Source organism: Cervus canadensis, chromosome 1 (assembly GCF_019320065.1).
Source record: "Cervus canadensis isolate Bull #8, Minnesota chromosome 1, ASM1932006v1, whole genome shotgun sequence".
NCBI classification, from domain to species: domain Eukaryota; kingdom Metazoa; phylum Chordata; class Mammalia; order Artiodactyla; family Cervidae; genus Cervus; species Cervus canadensis.
The window spans coordinates 11,097,165-11,112,571 of NC_057386.1; the positions used below are offsets into that span (position 1 = coordinate 11,097,165).

The 15,407-nt window shown below is 43.1% G+C and overlaps 1 protein-coding gene across 2 annotated transcripts in view; it reads left to right on the top strand.

Moving 5' to 3' along the window:
• RPTOR (regulatory associated protein of MTOR complex 1) overlaps positions 1-15,407 on the top strand; it is a 314,811-nt gene that overhangs the window by 123,713 nt on the left and 175,691 nt on the right. For both annotated transcript variants that reach the window (XM_043462839.1, XM_043462849.1), the window contains exon 4: positions 4,012-4,170. In XM_043462839.1, the coding sequence (XP_043318774.1) occupies positions 4,012-4,170 (159 nt within the window). The remainder of the gene's footprint in view (positions 1-4,011; positions 4,171-15,407) is intronic.

Genomic DNA, 15,407 nt, shown 5'->3' on the forward strand with positions numbered 1-15,407 from the left:
TGCATTCTATCTCTGTATGTGACATAAAATTCCAGGATAATATGAAAAGGTGGGAACCAATTGGAAAGTGATCAAAGACTTCTGTGTTTCTAGACTTCTCTTTTATTTCTGAAAAGCAGCTAAACTCGGTTCTACCTGTACTGAGTGACCAGACTCAGGCTGCACAGGTGCATAAGCATGAAAGCCAAGGCAAGGCCTGCAGGCCAGGCACCAGGCTGGGCTGGGGGCCTTGCTCCCGCTCTGCCGAAGGGCTCTGGGCTGCCTTCTTTTCTCATGAGATGGTTTTGATTTGTTCAAGATCCACCTTTTGGTGACGAGTTTGGGAAGGCTGTGGTTACATTTTAGATGAAAACTGCACCTGTTTCCATAGGTGTGATGCTCAGAGCCAGCGCAATGTCTGTGAGTTCCATTAGGGCTGAGTGGATTCTGGGTGGGGGGCAGGGAGGCGATTTATAGACTGAACACCAGTTTATTGGAGGCTCCTGCCTCCTGTTTGTACTTCAAGGACTCAAGTATTCCATTTCAATTTAAAAGGTAAACAGTTGTTGGTTTTTGTTTGTTTGTTTTTCGATTAAGAGATTGGGGGCTGAGGAAACAGTCTTATAATGATAACACTGGAAAAAATTGTACAGGATAGCATCTTACTATGAAATAGTGAAAACATTTAAACAAAAAATAAAACGTGCGAGTGGACTGGACAGTGGTCTTGTGCTGCACAACACCTCGCCTTGTGTTCTTCCTACCAACAGAGTAGCTTTGAGGTCTGTGTGAAAGGGCACAGCTTGCTCAGGACCCCTGGGAAGGATACAGTGGCTGAGCGGAGGGCCGTGGGGTGGGGCGGCCAAGGTGTCCGTGCCATGGTCAGGCATGGTGGCTGTCTTGGGGGCAGCAGACACCCCCACTGAGGATTTGATTTTCAGGGGCAAGTGACCTGGTTGCTGTGTGTTTAAGTGGGAAGGCTGTGACTGAATGGAAAGACTTGGAGAGGATGGTCTGGGGAGTCCTGGGGAGAGTTGGGGGCTGTTTGACCCCTGCTGAAGGCAGAGGTGGTACAGCCACACATTTGGTTCACTGGATGAAGGGGAGGTGAGAAGGAGAGCATCAAAAAGGACAGGCCCAAGGGGTGTGGTTTGGGTGACTCGGTATAGACTGATGCCGGTGACTGTGGCTGGGAGCCCAGAGGGTGGGCACATGTGGAGCACGACAAGGAATTCGGCCATGGATTTGTTCAGAGATGCTGCCCAGGAGGAGCATGTAGTGTGAAAAAAGAAGGGAAGCTGAGTCACAGCCACATTAGAGGGTTGATGGAGGAGGATGGACCCGGGAAGAGGTAAGAGACAACAGTCAGAGCAGTCTGAGGGAAGAGGAGAGGGACGTGGTGATGATGATGGTGATGGGATGTGACGATGGTGTTGGTCCTGGAGGTGCTGATAATGATGGTGGTGGTGGTGATCGCAGTGGTTTGGCCTCGGTAGTGATGGTGAGGACGCAGAGGGCTGTAGCACGGTAAGCGTTTTGTGAGGGGTGGTGCTGTACAGCTCCTGAACTGCCAAGGGCTTGGAGTTTTCTTACATGGGGCACCACCCGAGACAGGTGTCCTTTGAGCAGACCTGACCTTCCCCCTGCCCAGCAGCTTCCTGGAAGCCTTTGCTTCCTATTTGGGAAGGAGAGGGAGAGGGTGAAATCTTAGCAAGACCCTGGAACAAAGGCAGAAGCAGCCCAAAATCCAACAGTATGCTTATTCCTCCTAGACTGTTCTGAGAAAATCAGGCATTTCTGTTTCTTGGTTCTGAACTTGAGGTATTGCTCATTGCCGTAGAAGGATGGAAATAACATTATTCATAATCACATTCCCAGTCAAGTAATGCACAGTAATCTTTACTAGAAACCCCAGAGGAGCACAGGCAGTGCCGCTCCTGTAGCACAGGTTTCTTCCTTGTGAGATTCTGTTGTGAGACCACCCAGCAGAGCCCCTGCTCCTCCCTGGGCACTGCTGTTATTCTCCTGCAGGCACAACAGCAGCGCCATGTGAGGCTGCACCAGATGGAGAAGGGCCTCCACTGCCCACTGAGCGTCTTGAAGCAGAGTCACTCCTCCCCCCCCCCCCCACCGCCCCCACGCTGCATGCCTCTGGAATCTGCAGGAGGAGGGTCCGCCTCCGCAGGGAAGGCAGAGTCTGCTTAGGCTTTGTTAGCATTTAGAGTTAGCTGGAGACAGTCCTGGAAGGAAGTGAAGTCTGGAGCCCCATCCCCTTCACTAAGCCCAGGGCCAGTTTTCCTTTCCTCCTTCCTCCTGTTGTTCTATCTTCTGTTCTCTTCCTTTTTCACATCCCCAAAAATTTCCACTGTTGTATTTTGTTCTGTCTCGAGATTTGGACTTACAGTAGCAGTGCCCAGCACAACAGGCAGTATTTCAGAGACTTGCATTGTCATTTAATACGCCCAGCTACAGTTGTCACAAATCTCCCAAATGGTGAGATGCTTCCTGTGCCTCGGCACTCCCTCCAGCCGCGGAGCCATTATCCCGGGCATTCTCGTTTTGAAACAAAACCTTAACATGGTGTGGTGACATTTAATTTAGTGCTTCTCATTTCAAAGCCCTTAAAAATATTAATTAATTCCCATAAAGCCCCAGGAGGCATATTATTAATATCTGTAGTGCCTTTCATGCTGGTCCATTAATGTGTCCTTTCTGGGTGATAGGTAAGAAAATGAGACTGAATCATTTTTTGCATCCCACAGGAGAAGACCTTGATGGAGCCAAGGTCAGAAATAACGAATCCCCAACTTTACTGATGTCTCCGAGTAATGTCAACCCCGTGACCTTGTGTGTGGTAGGGGAGAACAACACTCTTGTTTAGGACTAACCTCGGGGGACACTGAATGGTCTTTCAGTGGAGCCAGGACTTCACATATCCTAGCTGGATAGCTGTGCGGAGGGGGCAGACTCAGGTTCTCTTGGTGTCAGCACAGTTTCTAATGAAATAAAATCAGTGTTCGTAACATTGTGACTGCATGAGGAAACATGTTTGGACCAAATTCTGGACTCTGTAGTAGCTCCCTGGTGGGCTGGTCTCTCTGGGCCCCGATCCTCACTTGATTCCTTATAGAGGCCCAGAGGAGGTTGAAATGTCAGTGAGCAGGACCCCTCATACCTCTCCTTTCAGTGTTTTCCTGAGTGTTCTGGCATGTTTATTTTCCATGCAAACTTCAGTAGCAGCTCCGTGAAATAGTTTGTTGTTTTATTTGTTGGGAACATGTGGACTCTTAACCTGGGGAGAACTGATGTCTTAAGAATGTGGGTGTATCTTCCCCAGGCTGGGAGTATCTTCAGTTTGTTCATGCTTCCTTCTGTTTTCCAGGAGAGTTTTATAAAATTTCCTTCTCAGATTTTTGTGCATTTCTTGTTAAGTTTAATCTTCTTTGTTGCTTTAAAAGTGGGAGTTCCTTACAGTTGTGTCCTTTAACCATCTATCGATTGTGTGTATATGTATGTGTATATGGCTACTGATTTCTGTGTATTCTTTAGGTTCATCAGCAAGGGTCCAGGCAGGAGTAGTGGCAGGTGGCCAAGCTGGGCGAATATGACTAAGCAAGAGGGGCATTCTGCGTTCTTACCTTGTCTTTTTGAAACTATTCTCCCCTGCCGCTGTATATATTACAGCTTTCTGTGTTTAAGTAAGTTGTCTCTTCCACATTCCAGTGTTCCAAAGAGATTTAATGCTTCTAAGAAATATTTTTGATATCACAGTGGTGCTACCTTTTACTCATGTTACTGTGTGGCAGGCATTACTTATTTATCTCATGGGATCTTCGCAATAAATATTTGTGCAGTAAATGAATGTTCACAATCTCTCTGTGAAGTAGGCATCATCCCAGCTGGAGATGGAGAGACATGAGGTCATTTGTGCAGTGTCCATTCAGTGCAAACTCGGAGTAAAGGATGGAGTTTTAGTTTTACATATTCCCATGAATCCATGATAAGTTTCTTAATTTTTGTCTCCTGCAACAGGCACGGTACAAACAGAGCCTTGATCCGACTGTGGATGAAGTGAAGAAGCTTTGCACATCTTTACGCCGAAATGCCAAGGAGGAGCGGGTCCTCTTCCACTACAACGGCCATGGGGTGCCCAGGCCCACCGTGAATGGCGAGATCTGGGTCTTCAACAAGGTGGGTGCACCATAAAAGATTCCTGTGAACCCAATTCGTTTATCTTTTTACAAGAATCTGTAAGTTTTGGTGGTTGGCTGCAGATCCTGTTCACCTGTAGCTTCTGTGGAGCCATCAAAAGTTAATTCATTTCCACAAAACCAAATGCAAGTGCCTTCCGGTTTCTGGGTTGGCCACATAGGCTCCCCCTCTTGCAGTGGTGTTTCCTGTTTTTCACTTAGGTTGTGTGTCTTTTTCTTACTTATTTGAAGGAATTCTTTGTATTCTAGACAGAAACCCTTTACCATTTTTGTCAGTTGCAAATGTCCCTGAGTTTATGGCTTGGTTTCTGGGTTTGTCTATTTGCTTCTGTTCTCTTGCGATGAAAGTGGACGGGCTTTCTTTATTTTGAAGTGGCTCCTATTCAGTCTTTCCTTAGGATGTGGGCATTTTGTATCTTCTTGAAGACGACTTTCCTTATGCCACAGTCACCGAAATATTCCATGTGTTCTTTCAGAAGTGTATTTTTGTCCATTAATTTGGGTCTTTAATCTACCTGGAACTAATTTTTGCACATACTTTTAAGTAGGGTTTCAAATCGTTTTTCTTTTTCAAGTGGATACCATTACCATTTAATGCCAGCTTTGGACTCAGTCAGGTTTCCTTAGTGAGTAGGTGTGTTTCCGAGCTCTCTGTTCTGTTCCGTGGGTCTCTCTTTATGCCAGTTAGCTGTTTTAATCAGTTAGGTTTTCAGTGATTCCTGATACTTGGGAAGGTGAGTTTCCCTGCTTTATTCTTTTTGGTCTGTTGATCTTCCGTGAAAATACCCAATCTTTTTACAAATCAGTAGATTAAATGGTGTGGGGGCGTGGAACTCAACATCTTTATATTGTTGAGTTTTCCAAACTCTGCTCTTTCATAGTGTGTATCAATGGTATCTTATAATTTCATAAGGGTTTTATCATTTTTTAGATTTATTCCTAGATACTTTATATTTTTTTGACGTGGTTACAGATTTTTAAACATTATGTTTTGTGAGTTTTTATCAGGGTATGTGGCAAGGCAGTTGATTTTTTGTACATTTATTTTATGTCTGCTAATTTGCTAATTAGCCTACCCCTGGTGGCTCAGACGGTAAAGCATCTGCCTGCAATGCAGGAGACCCGGGTTCTATCCCCGAGTCAGGAAGATCCTCTGAAGAAGGAAATGGCAACCCACTCCAGTATTCTTGCCTGGAAAATTCCATGGACAGAGGAGACTGGTGGGCTATGGTCCATGAGGTCGCAGAGTCGGACATGACTGAGCGACTTCACTTTCTTTCTTTCTAATTTGCTGTTCTCTCATTGATCCTAATGATTTGTACATATTTAAAAATTTCTTAACAGACTACCATGTGGTTTGCAAATCACAGCAGTTTACTTTCCTTCCAGTCTAGCTGTTTATTGTTTGTATCTTTCTGTGCTACCAGCACCTCCCAGAGAGTAGAGTGGTGGCTGCATGTCCTTGTCTCATTCCTCATTTTGAAAGGAGTGCATCCTCTATATCAGTGTATGATATTCACTATAGATATTTGTAAAAAGAATAAGAAATAAGAAAAGCCCTTATCGGATTAAAAGGTGCCCATCTCAGTGGAGATACAGATGTAAAGAATGGACTTGTGGACACAGTGGGGGAGGGAGTGAGTGGGACGAATGGAGAAAGTAGCATCAACATATATACATAGCCATGTGTAAAGTGGATAGTTGGTGAGAAGTTGCTGTATCACACAGGGTGCCCAGTCTGGCAATCTGTGATGACCTAGAGAGGTGGGAATGGGGGAAGGGAGGGAGGCCCAAGAGGGAGGGGTTACATGTATAATTGTGACCGATTCCCTCATAACTCAGTTGGTAAATTATCTGCCTGTAATACAGGAGACCTGGGTTTGATCCCCTGGAGAAGGATATGGCAACTCACTCCAGTATTCTTGCCTGGAGAATCCCGTGGACCGAGGAGCCTCGTGGCCTACAGTCTGTGGGGTCGCAAGAGTCGGACACGACTTAGCGACTAAAGCACCATGTTGTATGGTAGAAATGAACACAGCGTTATAAAAGTATTTTTAAAAAGATGTCTTTCTATTCCTAGTTTATTTTTTCAAGTCATCAATAGATGTTGCTTTTCCCCCCAAGCCATTTTGTATATATGTGTTAGATGATGGTATGATTTTTCTCCTTTAAACTTGAAATGCATTGAAAGATATATGATTTTCTAGTATTAAATATACCTTTCCTCTGTGGGATAACCTAGTGTGTCTTGATCAATTATATGTTTTATATAGGGGTTAAATATGTTGTTTGTATCATATTGTCTCTATAGTTTTACCTTTTCCAGCATATCATATAGTTAGAACCATATAGAATGCAGTGTTTTAAAACTGGCTTTTTTCAATTAGGAGTATACATTCAAATTTCCTTCATGTCTTTTCATGGCTAGAGAGCTCATTTTCTTTTTACCACTGAAAAAGATTGCACTATTTGGATGTACCACTAGTGAAGGACATCCTGGTTGCTTCCAGTTTTGGGGAATTGTAAATAATGCTGTTCTAAACTTTTGTGTGGATTTTTGTATAGACATAAGATGTCTTCTCATTTGGGTAAATACCTAAGAGAGCCTCTGCTAGACTAGCTGTTATGTTTAGCATTCTAAGAAATTGGCAAACCCTGTTCCAAAGTGGCTGCGTCATTTGTATTCCCACCAGCAATAAATGGTAGTTCCTATTGCTCCACATCCTCCTTGACATTTGTTGTTGCCAGTGTTTTGGATTTTAGCCATTCTAATTAGGTGCATCGTGGTATCTCCCTTTAATTTGCAATTGCTTAATGACATACGATGTTGAGCATCTTTTCATATGCTTGGCTGCCATCTGTATATTTTCTTAGGTGGGGTTTCCATATCTTTTGCCCACTTTTATCAACTCATAGGGCTACTGGTTTTCTCACTTAGTTTTAAGAGTTCCTTTTATATTTGGGTACAAGTCCTTTATCAGATATTCATTTTTAAAAGAGTCCCTCTCATTCTGTGACTTGTGTTTCCATTTTCTGAACAGTGGACATTGACTTTTTGGAGTCCAGACCAGTTATCCTCTAGAACGTCCCTCATTCTTTGTGTTTCATAAGTTTATGTTGCACCGAATAAGAAGCAAGATCACACTTTCTGCTGTCAGCAAGGGATGCACTTTATTTTTTTTTTTAATATTTATGTTTATTTATTTATTTTGGTTGTACCAGGTCTTATTTGTGGCACATAGGATCTTTGATCTTCATTGCAGATGCAGGTTCTTTTTATTTGCAGCTTGTGAACTCTTGGTCGTAACATGTGGGATCTAGTTCCCTCCCCAAGGATTGAACCCACGCCCTCTACATTGGGAGCTCAGAGTCTTAGCCACTGGACTGACCACCAGGGCAGTCCTGAGAGATGCTTGAATATAAAAAGGTGTATCACAGAAGACTAGCTGGAAGAGAGCCAAAGTGGCCGTATTACTAATAAGAAAATAGACTTTGAGACAAGGAGTTTCGCCAGAGATGAAGAGAGACATTGCAACAGACAAGTCAGGCCATCAGGAAGATATAACTATCCTGAATGCATAGATAGCTAATAGAGTTTAAGATACATAAAGCAAGATTGTCAGGACCAATTAGAGAAAGAAACATATCCAATATTTGAGTAACAATCTGGCAGTAATTGATAGGTTAAAACCAATATTAAAATTGATAATTAAAAACTTTCTCACAAAGAAAACTCCAGACATGGTATATTTTTCTAATTAAAAAAAAAAATCACTTAAAAGACCATCAGTTGCTCTGATTCAGTTAACAGAACCCTACACCCAATGCCCATAGAACACGAGAAAGGCCTGTGCTGCCTTACAAAAATAAATGTTTCAGTAAAGTTTGAAGAGCTGAAATCATACAGGGTCTGTTCTTCGACCACAGACTCTGAAATTGTATGCTACCTAGAAAATCCTCAAGTATTTTGAAATTAAATAATACATGTATCAAAAAAGGTATGACAGGGGAAAATGAAAATAATTCAGACTAAACAGTAATGAAAAGATGACTTGTCAAAACTTGTGGGATACAGCTACAGCAGTGCTTATATAAAAATGTATAGCCTTATTAAATTCTTATACAGAAAGAAAGACTTAAAAATATAAATGTCTACCTTAAACTGGAAAATGTTGAGCAATTGAAACTCAAAGGAAGTAAAAGGAAGAAATAATAAAGGGCACAAATCAGTAAACAGAGACCAGGTGGTACCGAAAGTTAACAGAGCTAAAGTTTTGTTTTTGGAAAACATCTGTAAATTAACAAGTCTACGTAGCAAAAAAAAAAAAGAGAAAAGACAACATTTAGGAATGAAAGATATCGCCACATATTCTATAGACATTGAAAAGATAAGAAAATGTTAATAATTTATACCAATACATTGAACAACTTAGATGGAAAATGCCTTTTAAAATACAGCTTTCCAAAAGTGACCCAAAATGAGGTCAAAAATCTGAATAGCTCTAGATCAATCAAAGAAATTGAATTTGTAGTTAAAACCTTTCTTACATGTCAACTCTTGGATGAATGGATATTTTTATATAAGAATCATCAGCAAAGTGTTTCCTGATCATTACACATAAAATGTTAAGTCATGGGTGGAAAAAAGGAAGTGTTCTCCGTGATCCATAGGAAAAACAGGTAACACTCAAACTGGAAAGTGAATGTTCTCTGTTTGCCCCAGCATTTGCACTGTCTACACCAGGGTTTCTTAAACTATAGTAGCAGCAATATTCTTGGAGTTTATGATACATGCAGATTATCAAACCCTACTGAAGACTTAGGGAAGCCTATTCCAGGGAGGGACCCAGAGATCCGCATTTTAACGAGCCCTTTAGGCCATCCTAATGCACATTCATTTGAGAACTCTTCCTCCATAAATCTGGTTTTCAAATATAGAATATCTGAGAAATCAGTCAAGATATGGTCTAAAGTTTTACGTCTCAGCATCAAGAAAATGGTATTAAAAAAAAAAACTTTAAAGTTCTTAGAAAGAGATCATCCAAAGTTTGCTAACTCTTCTCCTGAAGAAATAGAATTTTTTCTGATGGTCTTCAGCCATTGCAAACATAAACAAAGATGCTAGAAAGATCAAATTTACAGTAAAATTACCATCTTTTTTCAAGGAGGGGGACTGCTGTACTCTCAGTATTGATAAAGCAACAATTGTAATAAATGTTAAATGTGGTCTGGCACAAATATTGATTCCAAAAAATCACAAATAAATCCTTTTGATAATAGGACATTTAAAAACCTTTATGATCCATTTTTGAACAGACTCAGTAATGAACTATATACTAAACCAGAATAAGAGATATCTGATAGTGGTGTGCAGTTTTTCCAAACCAATACATTCTTAAATAACATTTTAAAATACATATTTAAATAACATTTATTTAAAATTACTCATTAGGTAAAGAATTATTGAGCTGAACTTCCAGATGTTCAAGCTGGTTTTAGAAAAGGCAGAGGAACCAGAGATCAAATTGCCAACTTCCGCTGGATCATCGAAAAAGCAAGAGAGTTCCAGAAAAACGTCTATTTCTGCTTTATTGACTATGTCAAAGCCTTTGACTGTGTGAATCACAATAAACTCTGGAAAATTCTGAAAGAGAGGGGAATACCAGACCATCTGACCCACCTCTTGAGAAACCTATATGCAGATCAGGAAGCAACAGTTAAAACTGGACATGGAACAACAGACTGGTTCCAAATAGGAAAAGGAGTACGTCAAGGCTGTATATTGTCACCCTGCTTATTTCACTTATATGCAGAGTACATCATGAGAAATGCTGGGCTGGAAGAAGCACAAGGTGGAATCAAGATTGCCGGGAGAAATATCAATAACCTCAGATATGCAGATGACACCACCCTTATGGCAGAAAGTGAAGAAGAACTGAAGAGCCTCTTGATGAAAATGAAAGAGGAGGGTGAAAAAGTTGGCTTAAAGCTCAACATTCAGAAAACTAAGATCATGGCATCTGGTCCCATCACTTCATGGGAAATAGATGGGGAAACAGTGGAAGCAGTGTAAGACTTTATTTTTCTGGGCTCCAAAATCACTGCAGATGGTGATTGCAGCCATGAAATTAAAAGATGCTTACTCCTTGGAAGGAAAGTGATGACCAACCTAGACAGCATATTAAAGAGAAGAAACATTACTTTGCCAACAAAGGTCCGTCTGCTCAAGGCTATGGAATTTCCAGTGGTCATGTATGGATGTGAGAGTTGGACTGTGAAGAAAGCTGAGCACTGAAGAATTGATACTTTTGAACTGTGGTGTTGGAGAAGACTCTTGAGAGTCCCTTGGACTGCAAGGAGATCCAGCCAGTCCATCCTAAAGGAGATCAGTCCTGGGCGTTCATTGGAAGGACTGATGCTGAGGCTGAAACTCCAGTACTTTGGCCACATCATGTGAAGAGTTGACTCATTGGAAAAGACCCTGATGCTGGGAGGGATTGGGGACAGGAGGAGAAGGGGACGACAGAGGATGAGATGGTTGGATGGCATCACAGACTTGATGGACATGAGTTTGAGTGGGCTCCGGGAGTTGGTGATGAACAGGGAGGACTGGCAAGCTGCAATTCATGGGGTCACAAAGAGTCGGACACAACTGAGCAACTGAACTGACCTTGACTGAATAAAGGAAAGAGGGCTTCCTTGGTGGCTTAGTGGTAAAGATTCCACCTGCCAATGCAGGAGATGCAGGTTCAATCTCTGGGTCAGGAAGATCCCCTGGAGAAGGAAATAGCAACCCATTCCAATATTTTTGCCTGGGAAATCCCACGGACAGAGGAGCTTGGCAGGCTTTAGTCCATGGGGTCGAAAAGAGTTGGACACAACTTAATGACTAAACAACAATAAAGGAAAGGCAGAGAAAGTATCAACAAAACCAATAAACCTTCAGCCTTAAGGGTTTTAAGGAGTTTGTTTGTGTTTCAAACCCTGGAGTATTTGATTCACAAGTGCCACTGCCCCATACCTAACATCTCTGGGCCATCACCTCCCGCTGCTGGTTCTTTCAGAAGGAAGATGAATCCTCTGCTAACCCATGTTCCCCTGCTCTCGTTGGAGAATAGCCACATGCAGATGCCTTTACCATCCAGAGAAAGCCAGGGTGACACATCCAGATGCGCCTGTGCTTCCTGTCTGTGAGGTCAGAGGAAACATGCACCCTTGGGGACTTTACCAGAAAACCCTTAGGTGGATGCCATTTTATGCTGACTAAGACTTCTGACTCACATTTTGAGTTTTTTGGCAGATGTATAGACCTTCCTCAGCGTTCCGGTGGGGTTATGTCCCATAAGCCCATCATACCTGGAAATACCAAAAGCTGAAAACGCATTTGCTGCACCTAACCTAGGGCTTCCCAGGTGACTCAGTGATAAAGAATCCATCAGCCAACAGAAGGGTTGTTTGTGTCCCGGGTAATTGTAAGTGTATCAGTTGTTCACCCTCCTGATCATGGGCTAATTGGGAGGTGTGCTCACTGCCGCTGCCCAGCATCAAGGAGTGCATGTCACTAGCCCAGAAAAAAATCGACATTCAAAGTATAGTTTCTACTGTATGGATGTCACTTTGCCCCAGTGTAAAGTCAAAAACTCATGAGTTGAACCGTTGGGAGTTAGGGGCTGTCTGAACTTAGAATCTGCTCAGAGATGGAGAGCCGCTTCTTGGGAGGTGGCTGGCTTTACCTGGAGAACAAAGTGCACCTCCTCCCAGCTCTTGTCCAGGGGCTTGGTGCTCTGCTGCCTCTGTGGTTGACTCAGCTGCGATGACAGTCTGATGAAGCATGTGGCTTTTTTTTTTTTTTTTTGATGTTTAATATAACCTGACAGCTAAAATGGAGTGTAATGAATAAATTATCTAAAACCTATTTCTTTTTCTTTGTTTGAAATGAAAACATGGCCTTGGATATGTGTTTTTCAAGAAAAAGGAGAGATGCTTTGATTAGGAATTCTCTGTACTTGTTTTTGGTGGGGGAGAAACTAAACCATTGCCTGAAAGGCCCTGGAGTGTTCCAGGTGGCCTTCGGTGCGGGGGATTTTGACTTCTCCAGCTTGTGTAGGTTGGTTCAGCCTAGAAGACATAGGGATATTGCACGGGATAGAAATAGTTGCACTTTGAGTGTTGTTTCTGTCCTCCACTCACTTGCTGTAGCCAGCATCCTGCTGGCTGCCCTTTGCAGGTTTGCAGAACTGTGATTCTGGCCTGAAGCTTGACAGACTCCCCAGGATCCTTCCGAGATGGGAAATGAGATCCACCTGCTCATGTTCTAATAAGGATTAGTTCTCAAAGGCCACTTTCCTCCATGCGGTTTAATAGAGTTGATTTTGTATCCCTCCAGGGACGCAGACTTCCAAGTTTTACAGGCTTACTAAACTGCAGAATATGCCTCCTGCTTTAAATGAAATTGTCTCTCATCAAAGGCAGAGGTTCTCCTCAAGGGAGGTTTTCCTCCCTCTCAGGGGCACATTTAAATGTCCAGAGATCTTTTGGTGGCTTCCCTGGTGGCTCAGCAGTAAAGAACCCGCCTGCAATTCAGGAGAAGTGGGTCTGATTCCTGGGTTGGGAAGATTCCCTGGAGAAGGAAATGGCAACTCACTCCAGTATTCTTGCCTGGGAAATCCCATGGATGAAGGAGCCTGGTGGGCTACAGTCCACGGGGTCACAGAAGTTGGAAACAACTTAGCAACTAAACTACCACCACCACTGCCAGAAACCTTTTGGTTGTCGTGACTGGCAGAGAGGGGTAAGTGCTGTTAGACGGTAGTGGGTTGAGGCCAGGGATGCTGCCAGGCGTGGCAGAGCCTGGGATGGGCCCCACACCAAGTGGCCAGCCCCAAACGCCCACAGTGCTGGGGTGCCTCCACCTCAGCTATAAGGCCCTTTCTCCTCAACTGGCATTCCAGAGGCTGCACCCACCACGCAGCCCATCTGTTTGGAGGAATGGATCCAAGCCATTCTCTGTGGCCAAGCATCCCTGTGGACAACCTAGGGTGCCAGCCCCTCTCACAACTAAAAATCATGAGGCTGAAGACCAATTGTGAAAGCTCCTTGCATGCTGTCCCTTGGACAGCATTAGAGAATGGAGACAGTTCTGCCCTACAGTGGGGCTCAGTGGCTGACAACTTCACTTGAACCATTTCAGTGGCAGCCAGAGGCACAGGGAATGGAAGGGAAAATGCTTAACAGGTTTCCTGATGAATTAGTTCATTATTTTAGTGGATCACCATTAATTACCTTTGTATCTCAGAAATTTAAAAAGTAACTTGATTTTGGGGAAATATAAAAATTACATTTTAGTTACAAAGGCCAGACTTCAGAACTCAACATGTTAAAATATATTTTATTTCGTGCTTCTTCCCTATCTTTGGGTCTTGTGGGGCTGTACCTAGAAGGCAGCAAAGATGACAGCATCACCCTTTCCCGACAGTCGTGGGGATGAAGGGGTGGCAGGAAGGGGGTCAGAACTGCCCCAGTCGTCTGCGGCCACTCGTCCCTGAGCTAGAACCTTGTGGGAAGCAGGTAAACAGCAGAGTGTGGCTGGTATATAAAAATGCGATGGTTTCCTAGGCTGGTGCTAAAATCCTTTCTCCTTTCAGTGTAGGGGTGTTCCTGCCTACTTAACAGGTTCATTTTCAACATCCCACCCCTCACGCCTCACGCCCCCCACCCCCCCATAGCAGCGGGACCTGCATGTCAGCAAGGGAGGGAGGCTGCTGGCGAGAGGGCTGGAGAGGATTGCCCTCCCTGCTGTGTCCAGGGAGGCACTGATTCATGTCTGCTCTGTTCAGTGTGGCTTAGCTGAAGCCTTTTTACTTATACAGATAACATGTGATACCTTCTGGTTATGAAACACTTAATGAACGTACATTATAGTGAACCCCAGAGCTTACCCTTTTCCTCCCTCCTTTTAGTAGTTATGTACATTTTGTCTTTTAAAAAATACAAGTAATTTCTATTCTAAAATGTTCCAAGAGAAAAGAGGTCTTAAAAGAAATAGATGTGACACTTTCTTACCAGCCCCCACTCCCCTGTCACCTCCCGAGTCAGAGAAAGCAGCCCTTAGCTGTTCCATGTTCTTTCAGCACCATTTATAGGACCTTTCCCTTAGCACATGCCTGCTGAGTTCTTATTCCATTCAACTTACGTGCTGGGGATGTGGTGCTTTACACACAAAATGGGATCATATTATATATGAGGTTCTAATACTTGCATTTTAAAAATCATTACAAGCCTCTGACATCTCTCCATGTCAGTGCCTATAAATAACCTTGCATGATGTTCCATAGTATGGGCCCCTTTTGCTTAATGATCCTTTCATATTGGATATATTAGGATCCAAGGTTGTCTGTGACAGTCCCTCTGGGCCATCTGGGCCTGCTGTGGCATTGTCTCATGACACCGGGCCCAAGTCCTTCCATCACACCACTCTGCAGTCCCCCTGGACGGTCAAAGGTGGATGGCCTGGCATGTTTGCGTTTCTTCCCTGGAAGGGAAAGAGGAGGTGAGCATTAGGGCAGCACTTATAATTTGGAGACATTTCTGATCATGTCCCACAGGTCAGAATTGGGCTGCAAGATCAGACTTAGCTTCAGAGGAAACTGGGAACAGTACTCAGCTAAACTTGGTTGATGATGAAGAGGGTAAAAAATGGGTTGTCTTTTCCACAGTAGCATGTAGACAGCTTACAGGGTTTTACCAATGAAAGTATCAGAGATCCCTGTACATACAAATGCAAGTATTTCTATAAGATGGACACCTAGAAGTGAAAGGCATGTACATTAAAAAATTTTAAGAACCACCCAAAGTGCCTTCCCAAAAAATCTTCCTAAATTTATACTACAGCAATGATGAGCTGGGGCCCTGTTGAACATCCTGGTCAACATGGGGCTTTATTTATCTTTTATATTTTTTTCCAGTTTGCTGGATGAAGATAGGTAGATAGATGGATGATTCTCATTGTAATTCACATTTCCATGATTAATCGAGAGAGTGAAACATTCATAATTGTTGATCATCATGTTTCTTCTGTGAATCGCCTGTGTGCAGCTTATGCCTGTTGTCTGTTGTTTTGTCTTTGTTGATTTGCAGCACAAGCTTGTATATACACACATCCTACATACAGACCCTATGTCACATACGTTGTACCTACTTCATTCTTTTTTTTTTTTT